Source organism: Falco punctatus (genome assembly GCF_963210335.1).
Source record: "Falco punctatus genome assembly, chromosome: 4".
Classification (NCBI taxonomy): domain Eukaryota; kingdom Metazoa; phylum Chordata; class Aves; order Falconiformes; family Falconidae; genus Falco; species Falco punctatus.
Window position 1 is genome coordinate 71,652,111 of NC_137583.1, and position 16,663 is coordinate 71,668,773.

General features: G+C 37.3%; 1 protein-coding gene across 1 annotated transcript in view; it reads right to left on the minus strand.

Annotated features, from left to right (window-relative positions):
• Positions 1–16,663, minus strand: part of PLXDC2 (plexin domain containing 2) — a 272,130-nt gene that overhangs the window by 29,803 nt on the left and 225,664 nt on the right. Inside the window, exon 10 of the mRNA XM_080382355.1 lies at positions 607–667. Coding sequence (XP_080238481.1) covers positions 607–667 — 61 coding nt within the window. The remainder of the gene's footprint in view (positions 1–606; positions 668–16,663) is intronic.

Genomic DNA, 16,663 nt, shown 5'->3' on the forward strand with positions numbered 1-16,663 from the left:
CCATAGTCCGTTTGACAGTCTATCACTACTACAATCAGATATCTTTCTTGTTATCTCACTGCCCCTCCATGACAGGAAATCCAAAGGCCTTGCTTTTTTCTTTCTTTCTTTTTTTTTTTTTTTTTTTTTTTTAATCTCTCTGAGTTCATCTATGTAATTTCTTCTGTACTAATTTATTTGACCAGATTTCATAATCAAAATGCAATGTCTGTTTTTCACCTGAGACTATTCTGTCAGAGGGTTTTCTGAGATGAGGACCATCACAGTTTCTTCCCCTTTTCAGGCAAACTTCAGAGATCTAAGAGAAAACCAGTGCAGGGGCATTGTTTTGGGGCAGGCTTTCTGGTATATTTATTTTTTATTTAAAGTATTTTCTAAGAGGTAAGATTTTTACTTTGTGTCCATTTTATTCCCTCAAATGGAGAGTGAAATTGCTCAGCCTATTTTTCTTTATTACGCCTTACAGCATTTCCACTGAATGATAAAGATAAATATAGCATGTCTTTGGCCTTGAAACTATGCTTCATAATCTGAAGAATTTAATCAAAAGCATTGCAGGTATATAAATGGCCTTTCACGGGCCGAGGATGTAAGCTACTCACATACCTCTTCAGGGCAGCCACTGTCTACCCAATCTTGCCGGTGACGGTCAAATCCACTGGAGCATCTTTAAACGATGAAATAGAAGTTGTCCAGATGGAATTAGAAGGGAAATATGAACAAGAAAGGAACAAGAGGAAAAGAAGAGAATGACAGAGAGTAAGTAAATGATAAGATTTATTTAAAAATCCATATGATTTACATGGTGTTGCTTTTGCTCAACAAGCTGTTGCTTGCAATAGGAGTCAATCACATAATCCACTTCAGTGAAAGGTGTTTCAATTAATGAGGTTTTATTTTAGGGTTTTTTTAATTTATAGTTCTTAAATCAGAATGTCTCCATTCCAGTGGTTAATTAATCTTAAGACTGGACTGAGCCATAGCATTTTAAAGTTTGATGTCAGCCATATGGATGTAAATGGGTTTAATTATTTCTGTCTTGTTCTTTCTTAGCCAGGAAAATTTAATCCCACAAAGGTGCAGTGAACCAGTCACTGCTTTTACCAGGCAAGGTGATCTGAGATATCAAGATACACATAGAACGATGTGATCAGCGTTCACAGATTCAGAAAACAACCTCTGAACAGCCTTCATAGCAATTAGAGAATACTGTACAACTGCTTCTACCTCCTCGCTAGCTGCAGAAAACTGAAGTTGCATGCATATGTCTTACCAAATTAGGTGAGGCTAATGACATGCTTGCAATACCTTTTCTTATTTGCAAGAGGTAGCGAAGAAATTTTAAAGCAACTTGCAGCACTTTAATGATTCCCCTGGCAATCCCTATGTCATGAGTGTTATCAGTGTTCACACAGTAACTTAGGGTTTCCTAGACAACAGTAGCACTACAAACAGAAAGCATTATTAAAATGGCAAGCAAATAACTAAACCATGATGTTCGACTTTGAAAGAGAACCTCCCCAGTTAGGGTTGGGTTTGGGGGTGTTTTTTGTTTGTTTTTGGTTTCTGCATTCATTTCCTGTTCTATTTTTTTATGAGACAGGTTGATGTCATTTGGCACCCACGGTCATAACTTACCTGGCTTACAGCAAAAAAACTTTCTCAGTCTTTTATTAAGACTAGACAAGCAAATAAGGCCACTGTTACAGTTAGCTATATTTATGTGGTAATTTTTTGTTCTTAATGAACTGAAAGATGCCAAGACATACTAAGTACTATCCTACTTCAAGCAAGGTAAACAGGTGCATTTGGAAGAATGGAACAGTGGAATCATTATACAGTAGGAGAGGATGTTACAAGAGGATGTAAACAACATTAACAACACGCTTGGGATAATAAACTTTTCCACAGAATTATTCGGGGCAGAATCTACAATGTCTTTGGCAAAAGATTTTGAGAAAATGTTGACTCTCCTGTACTTGCACTGAACCACATTCCACTGTTTGCAATGTTACAAAAAAAAACCAAACCCGTCCCTAACAGGTATAAATTATCACTTACTCTATAGCAACTGACTTTTCCAAAAACCTACTGCAGTGAAGAAAAACAGATGCCCAAACTAGAAATGAAATCCAGAGAAGTACAGAGGCCTCCTTCCCAATGCAATGGAACAAAGCCACTATAATGAGTTTTTCCCTGCTGAAGGGTGGGTGAATCAGTGCTACGCTGGGAGCTCAGTGCTGCCTCTCCACCTTTGTGGTAGTCCGTCTCCCTGACTATTTGAGACAAGGAGGACCTTACTAAGCAGAAAGAAATGATAACATAACATTCCAGGTATGAATAGAACATATTTTTTTTGAAGTCTCAGTCTCACCTACTTTTCTCTAAAGTTTGAAGAGCTTCATTAGCAACTTCTGTGCGCATCTTGAAGGAGAATTGATCTAATTTTCAGATGTAATGAATACTCACAAACACATTTCATTTTAGTCTTACTGTTCTGGCTAAAATCTGATGGGTTTGAGGATATTCTGTACATCAGACAATCAAGCCAACACTTAGACATGACATCAAGCTACTCCATAAATTCCTACAACAGAGGCAATTGCTGCAGTTACATATCCACACTAATTTAAACCCAAATGTACTTAGACCCAGTAGGATTAATGGCCTTTTATTAAAAAAAATTACCTTGTGTCTAAATGGTGTCAAATTTAAAGGCTCCAAAAATTATATGAATAAAAGCTTATCCTAGGCACACTCATTTACAGTTCTTAATCCTTTTCTGAGAAACTACTGAAATATGGTGGCAAGTAACATTGCTGGGGCTGACTTTCCCCAGGAATTAACCACCAAAAGTTGAATTCAACATGCAAGGACTTGGAATGGGTCTTCCAAACATGCAAGACATTCTTCAGATGACCCTAACTTAAAGAAAAATACATTAAACCCTGGGCATTGTTTATTTAACATTTTCTACTGATGCAATGGTGAGTCCGAACAATATTATCAGAAAGCAGCTTTATCAGGAACGATAGGTTCCAAGTCAACCTGCTTGTGAACTTCGAGGCGTATGCCAATGAGATGTCAGCCATAGCAACTACTATCATTGCTGCGTCATTGAGCTAGAATTCTGGAAACTGTCATTTCAGTGCACCACCCACTTTACTGACTGCATTTTTAAGACCTTCATTTAGCAGCATGATGATAATTCCCTGTTGCTGTTAAAACACTGGAGCAGATTTGATTAGCTATGCCATTTATGCCATCTGTCAACATGGCCATTTTATAACAACTCCATTTTCAAGTGAAGACTGAAATCAGCTCCTAGGAAAGCAATAACAAAAATGTTCTAGGAAATGAGAAGAGGGATGTTCATTAAACTTAAGGAATTCCAGGATTTGTGTGGAGTACTGGTTCAGGAAGCAAAGGGAGAATTAAAGTCTTTGCATGTATAGAAATGATGATTTGGCATAACTAATGCAACTGAGTCTGAGTAACAAGAAAGATGTCAGAACCCTTTCAGTGAACTGTACATAGCCAGAAAGGAGATGGAGAAGTCATCAGACCTACCAGAAGCCATTTACCTCTATTTGGCAAAGAATAACAAGAAGCGTCCATTCAGTGCATGAGCTGAAATGCTTTGCTGCTTCTCCCTCAGTGAGGATTAATAATAATAAATCCGCTACCCTATATACAGAAAATTCATCGAGTTTTAACCTGTAAAAGCTAAAAACATAATGGAAAATTTTTGGGAAGGAAAGGGACAAAGTCTGGATGAAAAAAATCTTTTCACCAGGTTGAGCTGGTATAAAACAAACAAGAACATTAAAATGCATAACATGTGTCTTTTAAACTAACTGTTCTCTAGGGTTTTTTTTTTGTTTGTTTGTTTTTGTTTGTTTGTTTTTTTTTTTTTTTTTTTTTTTGCCAGGATATCTGTAACAGCATATAAAGAATGGATTTCTGGGAACTGAAGGGCATTCCAGAAATCTGAAATGATTTCTTAAATACCATGTAATTATTTAACTCAGTTAAAATGTTTATTGACTCCTTTAAATAAAAGGTTAACCTGGAAAATTAAATAGAAAATTGAACAGGCAGAACTCACAGGCCCATCACATTAGGAAAAGATTAAGGCATTCGTTAGGTTGTTTGAGTTACTAAATGAAGAGTTAGAACATTATAAAGTGGAATTTTGTTCCAGCTGAGTGACCTAGAAAGTAAAATATATATCAAAAATGTATCTATAAAATATATATTAAAAATACTAAACCCCTTGAACTTTATGTCTGTCCAACTGAAAAAAAACCTAATATGAGCTATTTTGGGAGGAAAAAAAAGGCTCTATCTTGGTACTCAGTCTGGTTTTGCCTCCCATTCCTGGAGGAACCATTTTGGTTCCTCCATCCTTCAACTATCACTTTCTTGTCACACTGTGCTGTCTGGGGAAAGACTGTATTTCCCACTCTGTTGTTTTCCACTTTCCCTTGTAAAAAAGCAGAACTCTCACAGCTTGAAGCACTTATGAAGTATGTGAAGTGTTCACTGAAAGTGACTGTGATATGAATTTGTAAGGTATCTGAATTGTGTTTGTGCTTAGCATCTACCACAATACACCCAATCATACATCTGAATTCAAGCATAAATGTGCTGTCTCTATTTATCCTTTACTTAAACATAATTCTTAATTAAACTGTATTTCAGAATAGGATGACAATTGGAATATATAGAAGACTATTTGCTCCCCCCTTACTGTTACAAGGTAAGAATAGTTAAGATCACTTCCTTAATACAAGGATTTAAAACACACAGCACTACAAACAGCTGTTTTATTTGAAAAATTCAAGTAGAGCTACTAAGGCATCATTAATACTTGATGCAGCATATCTGTCTCTGCAGCACTGAATTCCATCATTATCTTTTAAAACTCTGTGTCTCAATATTTACAGCATTCAGATGATGATAAGGAGGATCAGAGTGTAGCACAAATTTCAGCAGGCAGTCTTCAACCTGATGATGGTTCCACAATTTTATGGGACATAAAGTTTGGGAAAATATAGCTACATGTTTTATAAAGTACTCCTGCAATATCATGTAAAAAGAAAAGAGAAAAAGATGTTCAACAAAAGTTGTCATTATACAGTAAAAAATTAAACATGAGTAAGACTTGATATTTGTAACTCTGACACTACATGTGAATAGGCAGTGGGAAATAAGGACTCCAACGGAGAATTCTTGCTGTTGGAAGAGCTTAAGAAAAAAAGTGAGCTAAAAGAAGTAAGTTTTATTTCCAATTCAGCTAGAAAGAAAGGGAAATATCCTAGTTAACATCAGACTTGGCAGAGTTCTGATTAAAGAAGAATAGGAGGATACTTTCTATAATCTTATTGACAGTTACAAAACCAAAGGAAACATGCTGAAAAATTTATAGAGAATAAAAAAAGAAGCTTTTTCTAAAGGCTCTGCTTTGAATAACTGGAAGGAAAAAGAAAGTGTAAGAGGAGGGCCCTAGAGTCAAAGTTATGAGATTATAGTACCAAAATTTCCAACAGAATCAGCAGAAAATAATAACAATCAAATGTGTTCTCTGGGTAGGAGCCACACTGAAATTAGTTTCCGACACTAGATTACATTCTCCACTGCCTTTGGCTTTGTGCATTTATACCTGCACAAAGCGGGTATAAAGAGCTAAAAGCAACAGAATTTAGCAGAGAATTCTGATCTGTTGTCAATGCTGTTCTGCTGTTTTGCACACAAGCAGTTACTCAAGGTCCAAGACAAAGAGCTTTGAAAAATTACTGGCTGTACTTCACACTGTGGTTAGTGACCATAACTAGCACAATTAATCCCCCTTTCTTACCTTTACATGGTTGTCTGAACTATTTTCTATCTACGAATATCCAAAATGATCTCTTAAATTTTTAGGGTGGATGCTCCCATGATCTTACACTTTTTTTCCCACCAATACTACATGTTAGTTTTCCTTCTGGTTAAATAAATGAAATTGAGCAGCCAGCCATATTTTGCTGCTTTATAATGCTTTACACTGACAATCTTATAAGTACATACTCACAGACCCATTGATTTACCTCTTGGTTTTAAAATACATATATGAAGGTCACCTTTGGAGAAAATATTTCCTTTTCCAGTTTAGAGATGAGGAAACAGAGCATAAGGGGACATGAAATGATTAGCTGAGATAACCAGAATTCTGTAACAGAATGTACATTTAAGCCCAGGTTTTCTGAAAACCAGATGGACTAATTTACAGCTCCTATGCTACCCATAGTACTCCCAGAGATACAAATTGTAGAACTGGAAGTGATACTGAAAAACTTTGAGTCTTGGGTGGCATGCACCAAGGCACAGTTCTCCTTCACACACTGGCCAAGTTCCCTTTTTTATTCATATACTTTTAGTGGGATTTTTCTCCTTCGTAAAAATGCCACAAATAAAGTAGAGTGCTTGAGATAGGATGAAAGTGGCCTGGTACCTGAAGACAGGATGAAATAGGGCTGTTTACACTTCTGTTACCACACATGAAAACCCCAGCAACTGTGCAATACATAACACGTCTGTTTCAGTTCTAGTGGGCATCAGCATCTGAGCTGCTAAAAGAGAAATGCAGGGATGTTTTGTTTAGGCTAGGTTACTGCTGCTTTTGTATCTCATTCACAACTCTAAATGAGTAAGAAGTCAAAAGAAGCAGGAGTTATCACAGAAGAAGGAGGCACAATGTGCTAAACTGACTCTACATAAGCCAATGTTTATATGCTTACAAAGCTATGTCAACGAAACAGGAAAGCATCCTGCACAAAGAAATACACAGTTTTGAAACTGCATATTCATACTACTGCATTTGTGGAAAGTATGGACAAATCAGGGTTAAATAAACCACCTGCCTTAAAGGCTCAGTGAATTCTTCAGCTACAGAGCAAAAGAAAGGAAGGATGTGAATCATCTTATAACTGGTTATGTTCAAAGAACTTAAAGTTCTGAAAGTTATTTGTTTCCCAAAATAGTATTCTACTTGCATCTCATTTTTTTATCTAGAAACGATTCAAATTCTGGAGTCAACACTCAGGAAAAACAGTCGCAAAACAGATTACCAAAGAATTACAGAACAGGTGGGACTCAAATTTCTTCATTAATTGTACATATTAATATTTGTTGTGACATCTGGTGGGAAACAAGTGGTTTCATTTAATGCTATATGGCAATGCAGATATTGGAAGAGTTAATAAACCTGAACAGAGGAGGAACTAAAGATGTAATGGTGCACAAAAGCTTTAATATTTAGGGATAATACTGAGAAAACTTAAATTTCTTTCCCTGAAATTTGGAATACCTCCTACAGGGAGATATTACAGTCCCCACTGTTTTAAGTGACCGGAAAGACTGGTAAAATATATATGCTCTAAAGAATCAGTAAACTATGTCAAGAAATTGAACAGTTTGCCTTAACAGGTCTTAATCTCAGATTTACCAAATTTTATGAAGACACACGTGGATTTCAGATTTCGTCCAAAAATTTTCTGGCAACATTACATAGGAACATGTATATAGCAATATGTAGAATTTAAAATATTACGCTACCAAAAAGACTTTATTCATAGCCTGTCCTTAAAGAGTGATATCTAAGAGGCTACGAGAAAAGGATTGTTTCAGTGATACTAGATTTATATTGAGGAATACAACCATAAGAGGTTAGCACTTCTGGAAAGCAGTTAAAGTAGACTATTGTGCTCATTCTGGCTGTTTCTATACCAGTAAAATAAACATGCCCAGAAACGTTCCTTGGCACTGAAGACTGCTGGCACAGAATGGTCTATGCCTGAACAAGCAAACTCTCTCAACCTTCAAAAGAAGGAGGCTGCACATAAACTGCCAACCGGGAATAATCCCTGGAACAGTCCAACTCCTGCACCATGCATGGGAACTGTTCTGGACAGTGCTCCAGGGTATGGACTGAAATCACATCAGAGAACATCATAACTGTTTAATGGCACAGACAATCTTTTTCCAATTCCCAGGAAGCTTCCCAGGCTCTGTTTAATTTGCAAGTAATTCCATGTCAAAGAACATTTGGTATGGGAAGATGAACTACAGCTGTACAAGTGACTGTTTTGTACAATCACCAAACTGACCATCAAACAAATCTGACTATCTGACTGGGACTGCCACTCTGCATTATATTTCAGTGAAACAGAAAAAGTAAAACAGAAAAAGTAAAGAAAAAGAAAATGCTATACAGTGCAAAAACCTTCTATTAAAAAAATCTTCATTGATTCCATTAAGACACTTGATTTATTTATTTCCTTGTTTTATTTATTTCCCTTGCAATAAAAGCAGATTAAATGAAGAGCGAGAGTCACAAAATTGGTGGAAGACAGATTTCTCCATAGTAATGCAGTGGGTTGGATGCTTATATGAAGGGAAGAAAACTAATGTTTCCACAAAAGTATGTTACTATTCATCCTATAACGTATCTTAGCGTCATGTGTGATAACTGGGGCTGCCTGTCTCCACAGACATGTCCTGAATTTCTGACCTGAACTTGAGGTCTTCTGAAATGCTTTGTTCTCAGTTTCTGTTCTTTCACTTTATATAAAAACACTTGGAATAAGGAAAGAAAGGGGCAGCTGAAAAAATTATCATCTATCCCAACAATTTAGGATACAATGGGGAGGTGGTACCTGGGTACTGTAATATTGTCTTATGAACATTCAAATATTTGATAAAAGATACACAGCAACTCATTTCTCAGGCACACTATTTCCGAACAGTGAAGAAAGGAGTCAGGAACTACAAATTAAATTCATCTCAGACATGAAAGGGAAGAAATCTGATACCTCGTTCCTCACTAAATTAATGTTCTGACAAGAGGGCCTACTGGACAAAATGCACTTACTGCGCAATCATTATTTTTGCTAATCCATTAATGAGCCTTTTTATGTAACTGAATTTATCTGACAAATTGTCCTGAAGTCATAGAGCTCGTTCAAATCTGTGTATTTTCTAATACATCATTGTTGGAAAAATTTCCGAAGATGTCCAGTTGTAAGCAGTAAATTTGATTTATTTCAGTCCACTGGAAAAGAAGGTAAGCTGCAAAATAGCAGTAGCACTGCTCTATGCATAGCGACACATGAAAATATTAGAAAATGAGGAACTATGGATAACAGAACTAACCTGATTAAGAATTCAGCTAGGACTACAAAAACTAATTCATTTCTTAGGATTGTCTTGCTTATATATTTGGCTCATAAACTGGGAGAACTGTTGTAGAGCCTAACTACTTTCTTTAGGAACTAAGCACCTACTTACCCTTTCTTTCTTTTTTTCCCCCTTAACTTCTATATTAGAACACTGAAGGGTTTTTCTGTCCGAAGTCAAAACTCTTTGTATCCTGCCAGACTTGGTTTCAGGAGTAGTGACCATGAACTATTTAAAAATTCACTAGAGGGGAAAAGACCAGCCAGCTTACTTCTGATTCTTCTAGTAGCACAGAAACAGCAGTTAGCACGTAACAGTATAAGAAACTATATATGATAGTCAACAGAGAGAGAAGTGGATAAAAATATCAGTAATTTAGCAAATTAGGGTAACACTTCCAGACAAATTAGTGTTAGTTAGGTTAAGGAAAAGTTAGCAAATTTCAAAGCTGTGAAAAAGAGAGGAGTTGGGACTTCACACGCACAAGAAATGGAAGAAACAGCCTGAGTGCCAAGAAGATAATCTAAGCATGGTAAAAATTACACTGCAGACAAGATGATATGTTGATATTTGACTATTTTCGGTTAAGATATATTATAGTGAGCCAATCAAAGTGGAGTTTGACACCCTGACTGCATTCCTATGTCTTTAAACCTGTGCTCATACACAGGAGGTTCCTATCTGCAGATGTCAAATCCTTCTTGAAGCTCTGTCTCTGAATTCAGGTAAAGTAGGTAAAATTTCTGCCTTATCTGGTAACTTCCCTCTCAGTGTTTTTGAAGTAGTCTTTACTTTTGTGTTTAAGTAACTATCTTACATTTTCTACTTGCTCTCATTTCTGTTCTGTATTCACCTAATCATCATCTACCTATATTTCACATTACTGCACCATGAAAATTAGCATACTGTTTTGCATGTGTAATGCATAAGCACGTTCTTAAGTATAAATCTTTTAATTTGTTATCAGGAAAATCTGTTTCCTTTGAGGTGTGTTTTTGTACTCCTCTGATTATACAGTTAAAACCTAATATTTGCATTAAACCACCATGTGAGACATTTATTTGGGAATCATCTAGGCTATGATGCCTGGTATAGAAACTCAGTCCTGAGAAAACCCATCACATCACATAGAATGATGACCAGAAGTCTGAGTCAAGTTTCTTAAGATGTCTAGGATATGTATAAATTGCATTCCAAGGCATCTGTCCGCAGAGCCCTTTCACAGGCAAGAGTCACCTTTCCCCGGCAAGTGTCACCTTTCCCCAGTGAAACAGGAACATGTTTGAACCCCAAAATTCCACTAGTAGCTATCAATGTAAGAAATGAACAGATGAAACCGAAACCAAACAGAAAAGAATTTGGGGCTGGTGTGTGGCTGAACATGGTTCAGTTCTGCCAGCAAATGGCTGTCTAATCCCAGAGTGAATTCCTGTTTAATAGAGCAGGGCAATACCCATGGTTGTGGCTGTGGCACTCAGGATAAACAGACACTGTGGTATTAAGTCTGAACTCAACCCTGTTGAGATTTGAAAGATTTATGGCTGGCACAGACATTGCAGTTCCAGATACAAATGGTTCATCAAAAACTGAGTGGGGGTTTGTCTTACTGTTCTAATAAAACAATATTTTTTTTGAGAATAAAAAGTTACTACTATGTAAAAGAATTGCAAAAAAAGTTTCTACAGAAAAGAGCTGTGCTACCTACCTATTTATCTAGTGTTATATCACTATGGTATCTTAGGTGCATCTGTGAAATGAAACATGGAAATCAAACACAGATTTTGTGATCTTCCTTCCACATTAATCAGCAAAAGTAAATATTCTCAGTGGCACAAATAACAGATAGATACCCACTTTCCCTCCTCTCAGCGGGGTTTAAGTGCTTAATTGTATCTTTGATAACTACTTCCTGCATTTATAATAAAACACCTTAGGAAGGGGATATATCTGACAGATCTACATGAGACAGACTTTGCATTAAGGTATTAAAACAGTCCAGGCAGTGGTCCTTTTTGAATTGATTGTGATATCTATGTCTTGGCCATGCTGTGTTGCAAAACTGGATACCACAGAAACCTGCAGAGTAGATAATAAACAGAGTTTCTAAGCTCCAGAAGACACAACAGCAGCTCTGGCAAAGGAACCAATAGCTAGTGAAACCAATCTCACATTTTGAGAAGCAAATGATATGGTAAGAAACACAAATATACAGTATGAGTAGTGTGAGTGATGTAGCTTAAATAAATCATTACGTTTATATCTAGATTAAGAAACTTCAAAATGCTTCCCAGTCTTCCGATAGAAAATATTTCCACTGAAATATTAGGATTTCAGAGTGATGAGAACTGTAGCAATCATCTGCCCATGTTCTAGAAATAATTTAAAGTTTTGTAACCCAGCCTTGCATTTCTTAAAAATCTTCATCCGTTATGAGCATAACTGTTGTCCTCATGTTGTTCTGACTTATTCAGGAAAAGAAAGCAAGTTGTAAATATGTAAAAGTGTGTGACTAATGCTGCAGGTACAAGAAAACTGACTAGTTTCTGCATGAAAGCAGTATTCAAATTCAGTTGGGTAGATATCAAATCTGTTAATGGTAGGACAGGGATAGCCTTATTCTCTAGCTTGGGGCTGCTGAGAACATTAGTGAGCAGAAAGGAGAACACTGCAGAAGAACATGTGGAGAAAGGAAACTTGAGGAAGGAAGCTCGTACGATGAAGTTGTACTAGTGCAGGAGAAAGCTCAGGTGTTTGCCCTGAAAAAGTATTCCTCATAGCTCTTGGGCGGTATGTGTCCATTTTAAGATATTAGCTTTGAACCATGCAAGGGAATGATCCTACTCTAGTGGGTCCCACAATGTAGCTAGTGAATTAGCTGGTTTTGCTCTAATGTGTCCTAGGCCTCTGAGAACTACTGCATCTTCACTAGAGTTCTGTACAGAGACTGAACTTTTTAGGTTTATTTGTATTAATCATAGGAATTGTTCCAATCTGTGCTCAAGGGGAATTATAGAAATTCCATAATAATTCCACGGAATCCAGCTACTAACAAATTCCACAAATTTTTAAAAATATGTAGAAAGGCTATTTATCTATTTATTTCCTATGTTTCAATCTCAGTGAAAAGTTAGTTCATCTGGCTGCAGGCTAACTTTCAATAAAAACATGTTAAGACCTCAGGATCATCCAAGATCTACAACAGTACTTTCAAATGTACCGTTACTTTACATTTTACTGTTATGTACATCTTTATTGTTATGTATTTTTAAATGTACCTTCAGGCTCACTGAAGCTTACACTGTCTTCTAGACAAAACTGCTGTGCCACTTGAGAGTATCTATTACTACGATCTTGTGAGGCTTCTTTCATCAAACAATACCATCACTGGGCTTTCTCTGGTTTGAGAAAATGCTTTGTTCATTAAGCACTTCTGTGCCACTTTCTTTTCCTGCTTTCCTCCCATCAGGCTCGCCATGCATACAAAATTCTCAATTATTGAATGCTAATTTCCTAACAGTTTCTTGTAGTTCATGTGTTCAAATTAGCTTGTCAAATTAAGAGCAAGTAGCTTGGAAAAGATTTGAAGAAGTTGGGTGTGGAGCAATTTTCTGCTTAATAAAGTATAGATCTAGTTATCATATCATTGTTATCAGTAATGTATCAAGGCTGACAAATTTAAACATTCATTTTTGATACATTTGCTGCACTTGATCAAAAAGACCAATTGCTGTCTCAACACAGCTTTTAAAACAGAAGAAAAATATGTTGCATTTTAATCAAACTCTGACAAAGGGCCAGAATTTTTCCTTCTCAGATTTTCAATATGCTAGGTTCAAAACTGGCAAAGAAACAGTATACAGCTTAGAAAAATAGTACTGATATTACTTTTCATTTATCACAGGGTAAATCTGAGGTAACTCAACAATCTGCTTGTTAAGACCCAGGTGTTAGGACTCTGCCATACTTTCATATAAAACCACTCCAGCATAAAGAACTGCTGTAGTGGAATACAAATTCTATAGACAGGCAGAATCTGGGCACATTTCTTTTGCTTTGCCTGAAGCAGCAGTATGATCAGCAAATTCATGAAGTTATACAGATTGATAGAACGGAATATATTTTACAGAATACACAATATTTTAAACCTCTAGCCACTTTAAAGCATTTAAAATGAGATTTTCCTTGTCATTTGTATATGAATCTATTACATTGATTGGATTATATATGCTCCCTCTGGTGGTTTACTTAATCCATACAAATGCCTCATTTTTTATATTTTTTAATTCAATGGCTAAGATACTGTGGCCAATTTTGTAATAACAGCACTCTACTGCCAGTCAAATAGTGTTGGGATAAAAACAGCCTGAGTATAAATCAGTAAGTCTTCCTCCCATCTTTTAATTTGGAATTGAAATACATAATACCCCTAAAGCAAAGAAACAAGGAAAACTAAATCCTCGAATAGTTAAAATGAGGAACTACTTACAAGTGAGCATTTGAACCAAGCTAGTGGCCTTCTAGGATGGAGCAACTACATCAGTGGACAAGGGAAGAGCTATGGATGTTGTCTGTCAGGACTTCTGTAAGGCCTTTGACACAGTTTCCTATAAGATCCTTCTCTTTAAATTGGAGATATGGATTTGACAGGTGGACTGTTCAGTGGATGAAGAATTAGTTGGATGGTCACAGCCAGAGGGTAGTGGTCAATGGCTCAATGTCCAGATGGAGATCGGTGACAAGTGGTGTCCCTCCGGGGTCTGTACTGGGAGCAGTACTGTTTAATATTTTTATCAATGATATTTAAGTTGGGATTGAGTGCACCCTCAGCAATTTTGCAGATGTCACCAAGCCATGTGGTGTGGTTGACATGCCTGAGGGATAGAATGCCATCCAGAGGGACCTGGACAAGCTCAAGAAGTGACCCCATGTGAACCTCATAAGGCTGAACAAGGCCAAGTGCAAGGTGGTACACCTGGATTGGGGCAACCCTCAGTATTGGTACAGTTTGGGCAATGAAGGGATTGAGAGCAGCCCTGTGGAGAAGAACTTGAGGGTACTGGTGGATGAAAAGCCAGACATGAGCCAGCAATATGCACTCCTGGCCCAGAAGACCAGCCATATCCTGGGCTGCATCAAAAGAAGTGTGGCCAGCAGGTTCAGGAAGGTGATTCTACCCCTCTGCTCCATGGTGGTGAGACCCCACCTGGAGTGCTGCATCCGGCTCTGGAGTCCTCAGCACAGGAAAGACAGGGACCTGTTGGAACAGGTCCAGAGAAGAGCCAAAAAAATGAACAGAGGGATGGAACTCTCTCCTAAGAAGACAGGCTGGAAGAGTTGGGGTTGTTCAGCCTGGAGAAGAGAAGGCTCCGGGGGGACCTGGGAGCTGCCTTCCAGTACATAAAGGGGGCCTATAAGAAAGATGGGGACAGACTTTAGCAGGGCCTGTTGAAATAGGAAAAGGGCTAATTGTTTTAAACCAAAAGAAGGTAGATTTAGACTAGATATAGGGAACGATTTTTTTTACAAGTGTGGTGAAACACTGGAACAGGTTGCCCAGAGAGGTGGTAGATGCCCCATCCCTGGAAACATTCAAGGTCAGACTGAATGAGGCTTGGAGCAACCTGATCTACTTAAAGATGTCCCTGCTCCTTGCAGTGGGACTGGACTAGATGACATTTAAAGGTCCCTTCCAACCCAAAGTATTCCATGATTCTATGAATAAAAATTGAGCTCTACAAATGGTTGCTTATGAATGTAGGGACAGGAATAAAAATATTTTCAGGGTCACAAGGCAAAACTTTCTTCCTTGCACTGTACTGTTTTGCCACCTTGCACTGCAATGTCCAAGCTTGTCACCTCACCCATCAAACCAACAGTAACTTCAGTTCTATGTCTTCATTGTAATTTCTTCGCATAAGAAGAACTTCCAGGGCTTTTGAGAAGTGTATTTATAACATTTGAGCTAAAAACTTCTAGATTTCAAGATATATTTTTTTAAACTTCATAGATTTGGTACAATAAGCTGAAGAACTTAGACCAAAGCATGTCACAACAGCAGATGTTCACCACATGTTCACTGCACAATTAACTAATATATCTGCAGTCTCAGCTGATGAGCATTTTTGGTCCTGAACTTACCCATTACCTTTCCTGGCTCCATAATCCAATCTACAACCTTCATTATGGTGTCAGCAATCAAATAAAAGTAGAGGGAAATGTAGATACCAAACTGAGCAATGTGTGGAGAAAGACACTGTGTTTATTATTTGGATTTAATTATTTTCTTTTGTAAATCAGGGGGGTTATATAGTCAGATAGTATGATAATTATTTCTGTGTGCTTTTTTTTTTTGTAATTCTGTATGGGTGGTGCTTTGCTTAGTTGACAAATATGTCAGATTACATAAGACATTTACTTATAGTAGAATATTTGATTCAACACAGATTTTATGAAACTAGGTCTTGTCAGGTGGGACATACAGAAAAAACAAAAACCCCAAAACATAACTCTCTTTCTCCTCGTATTAAAAATTCCCAGACATGAACTCAGATTTGAAAGTTAACTACATATGCTTCCAATTTCTTTCTAAAGGAAGAATTAACAAACAAGACATTTCAAACTTGCCCAGAAGTTCAGAAGACAAATAACAGGCAACCATTTTTTATCTCAATTACCATAAGGGCACTGTGAAAAACTGTCACTTCATATTTCAACTGTAAAATAATTTCTTAAGAACTGCAAGCATCTAAAGATTTTCCCTTCCCTGCCTTCCAGCTAATCAGCATGGAATGCAAAAAAAGTTGTTTATTACCTGCTTAGATGAGAACTGTGATTATCATAATAAAAGATTAGAAGTATCAAGACTTAAATCTCATTACTTCTACTATTCCCAAACACATCTGATTTTTCACTTTGCTCAGAACACATGCCATAAAAACGAGCCGTAACCTTTTAGTTTACAAAACTAATGCTACTGCTGGCATATAGGATTAAGCACTGAAGTGAAATGTATCACAAATGGTATTCTTTCATCTTTTTCAGGATTAAAGAGTACAACAATCTTCGGGAGCTGTGCACAGACACATAGACAGAATAACTGCCTAGAGTGCATGGAGTGTCCTGGCTCATCACTACACATAGGAAGTCCAATACAGGAATTTGTGCATTTCAGGACACTTCTCAAACTGGGTGTTTGCACCCTATGGGTCAATACCATAAACTTGTAAGATTGTATGATTTCAAACCAGAGTATTCAATGCATAGTCTGGAAAACAGAGACTCTCAAGGATAAAAGTGCATTTAATCACTTAACGTGGGCAAGATTTTATTGTGAACTGGACTCCCAAAGCTCAGTCTCTTTTCCCTTGCAGACCTGGCAAAGCCCCCAGCAGGGCTGCCTGGTCAGCAGTGGCAGGAGCTGACCCCCAAGTCTCCAGGCAGCCACTAC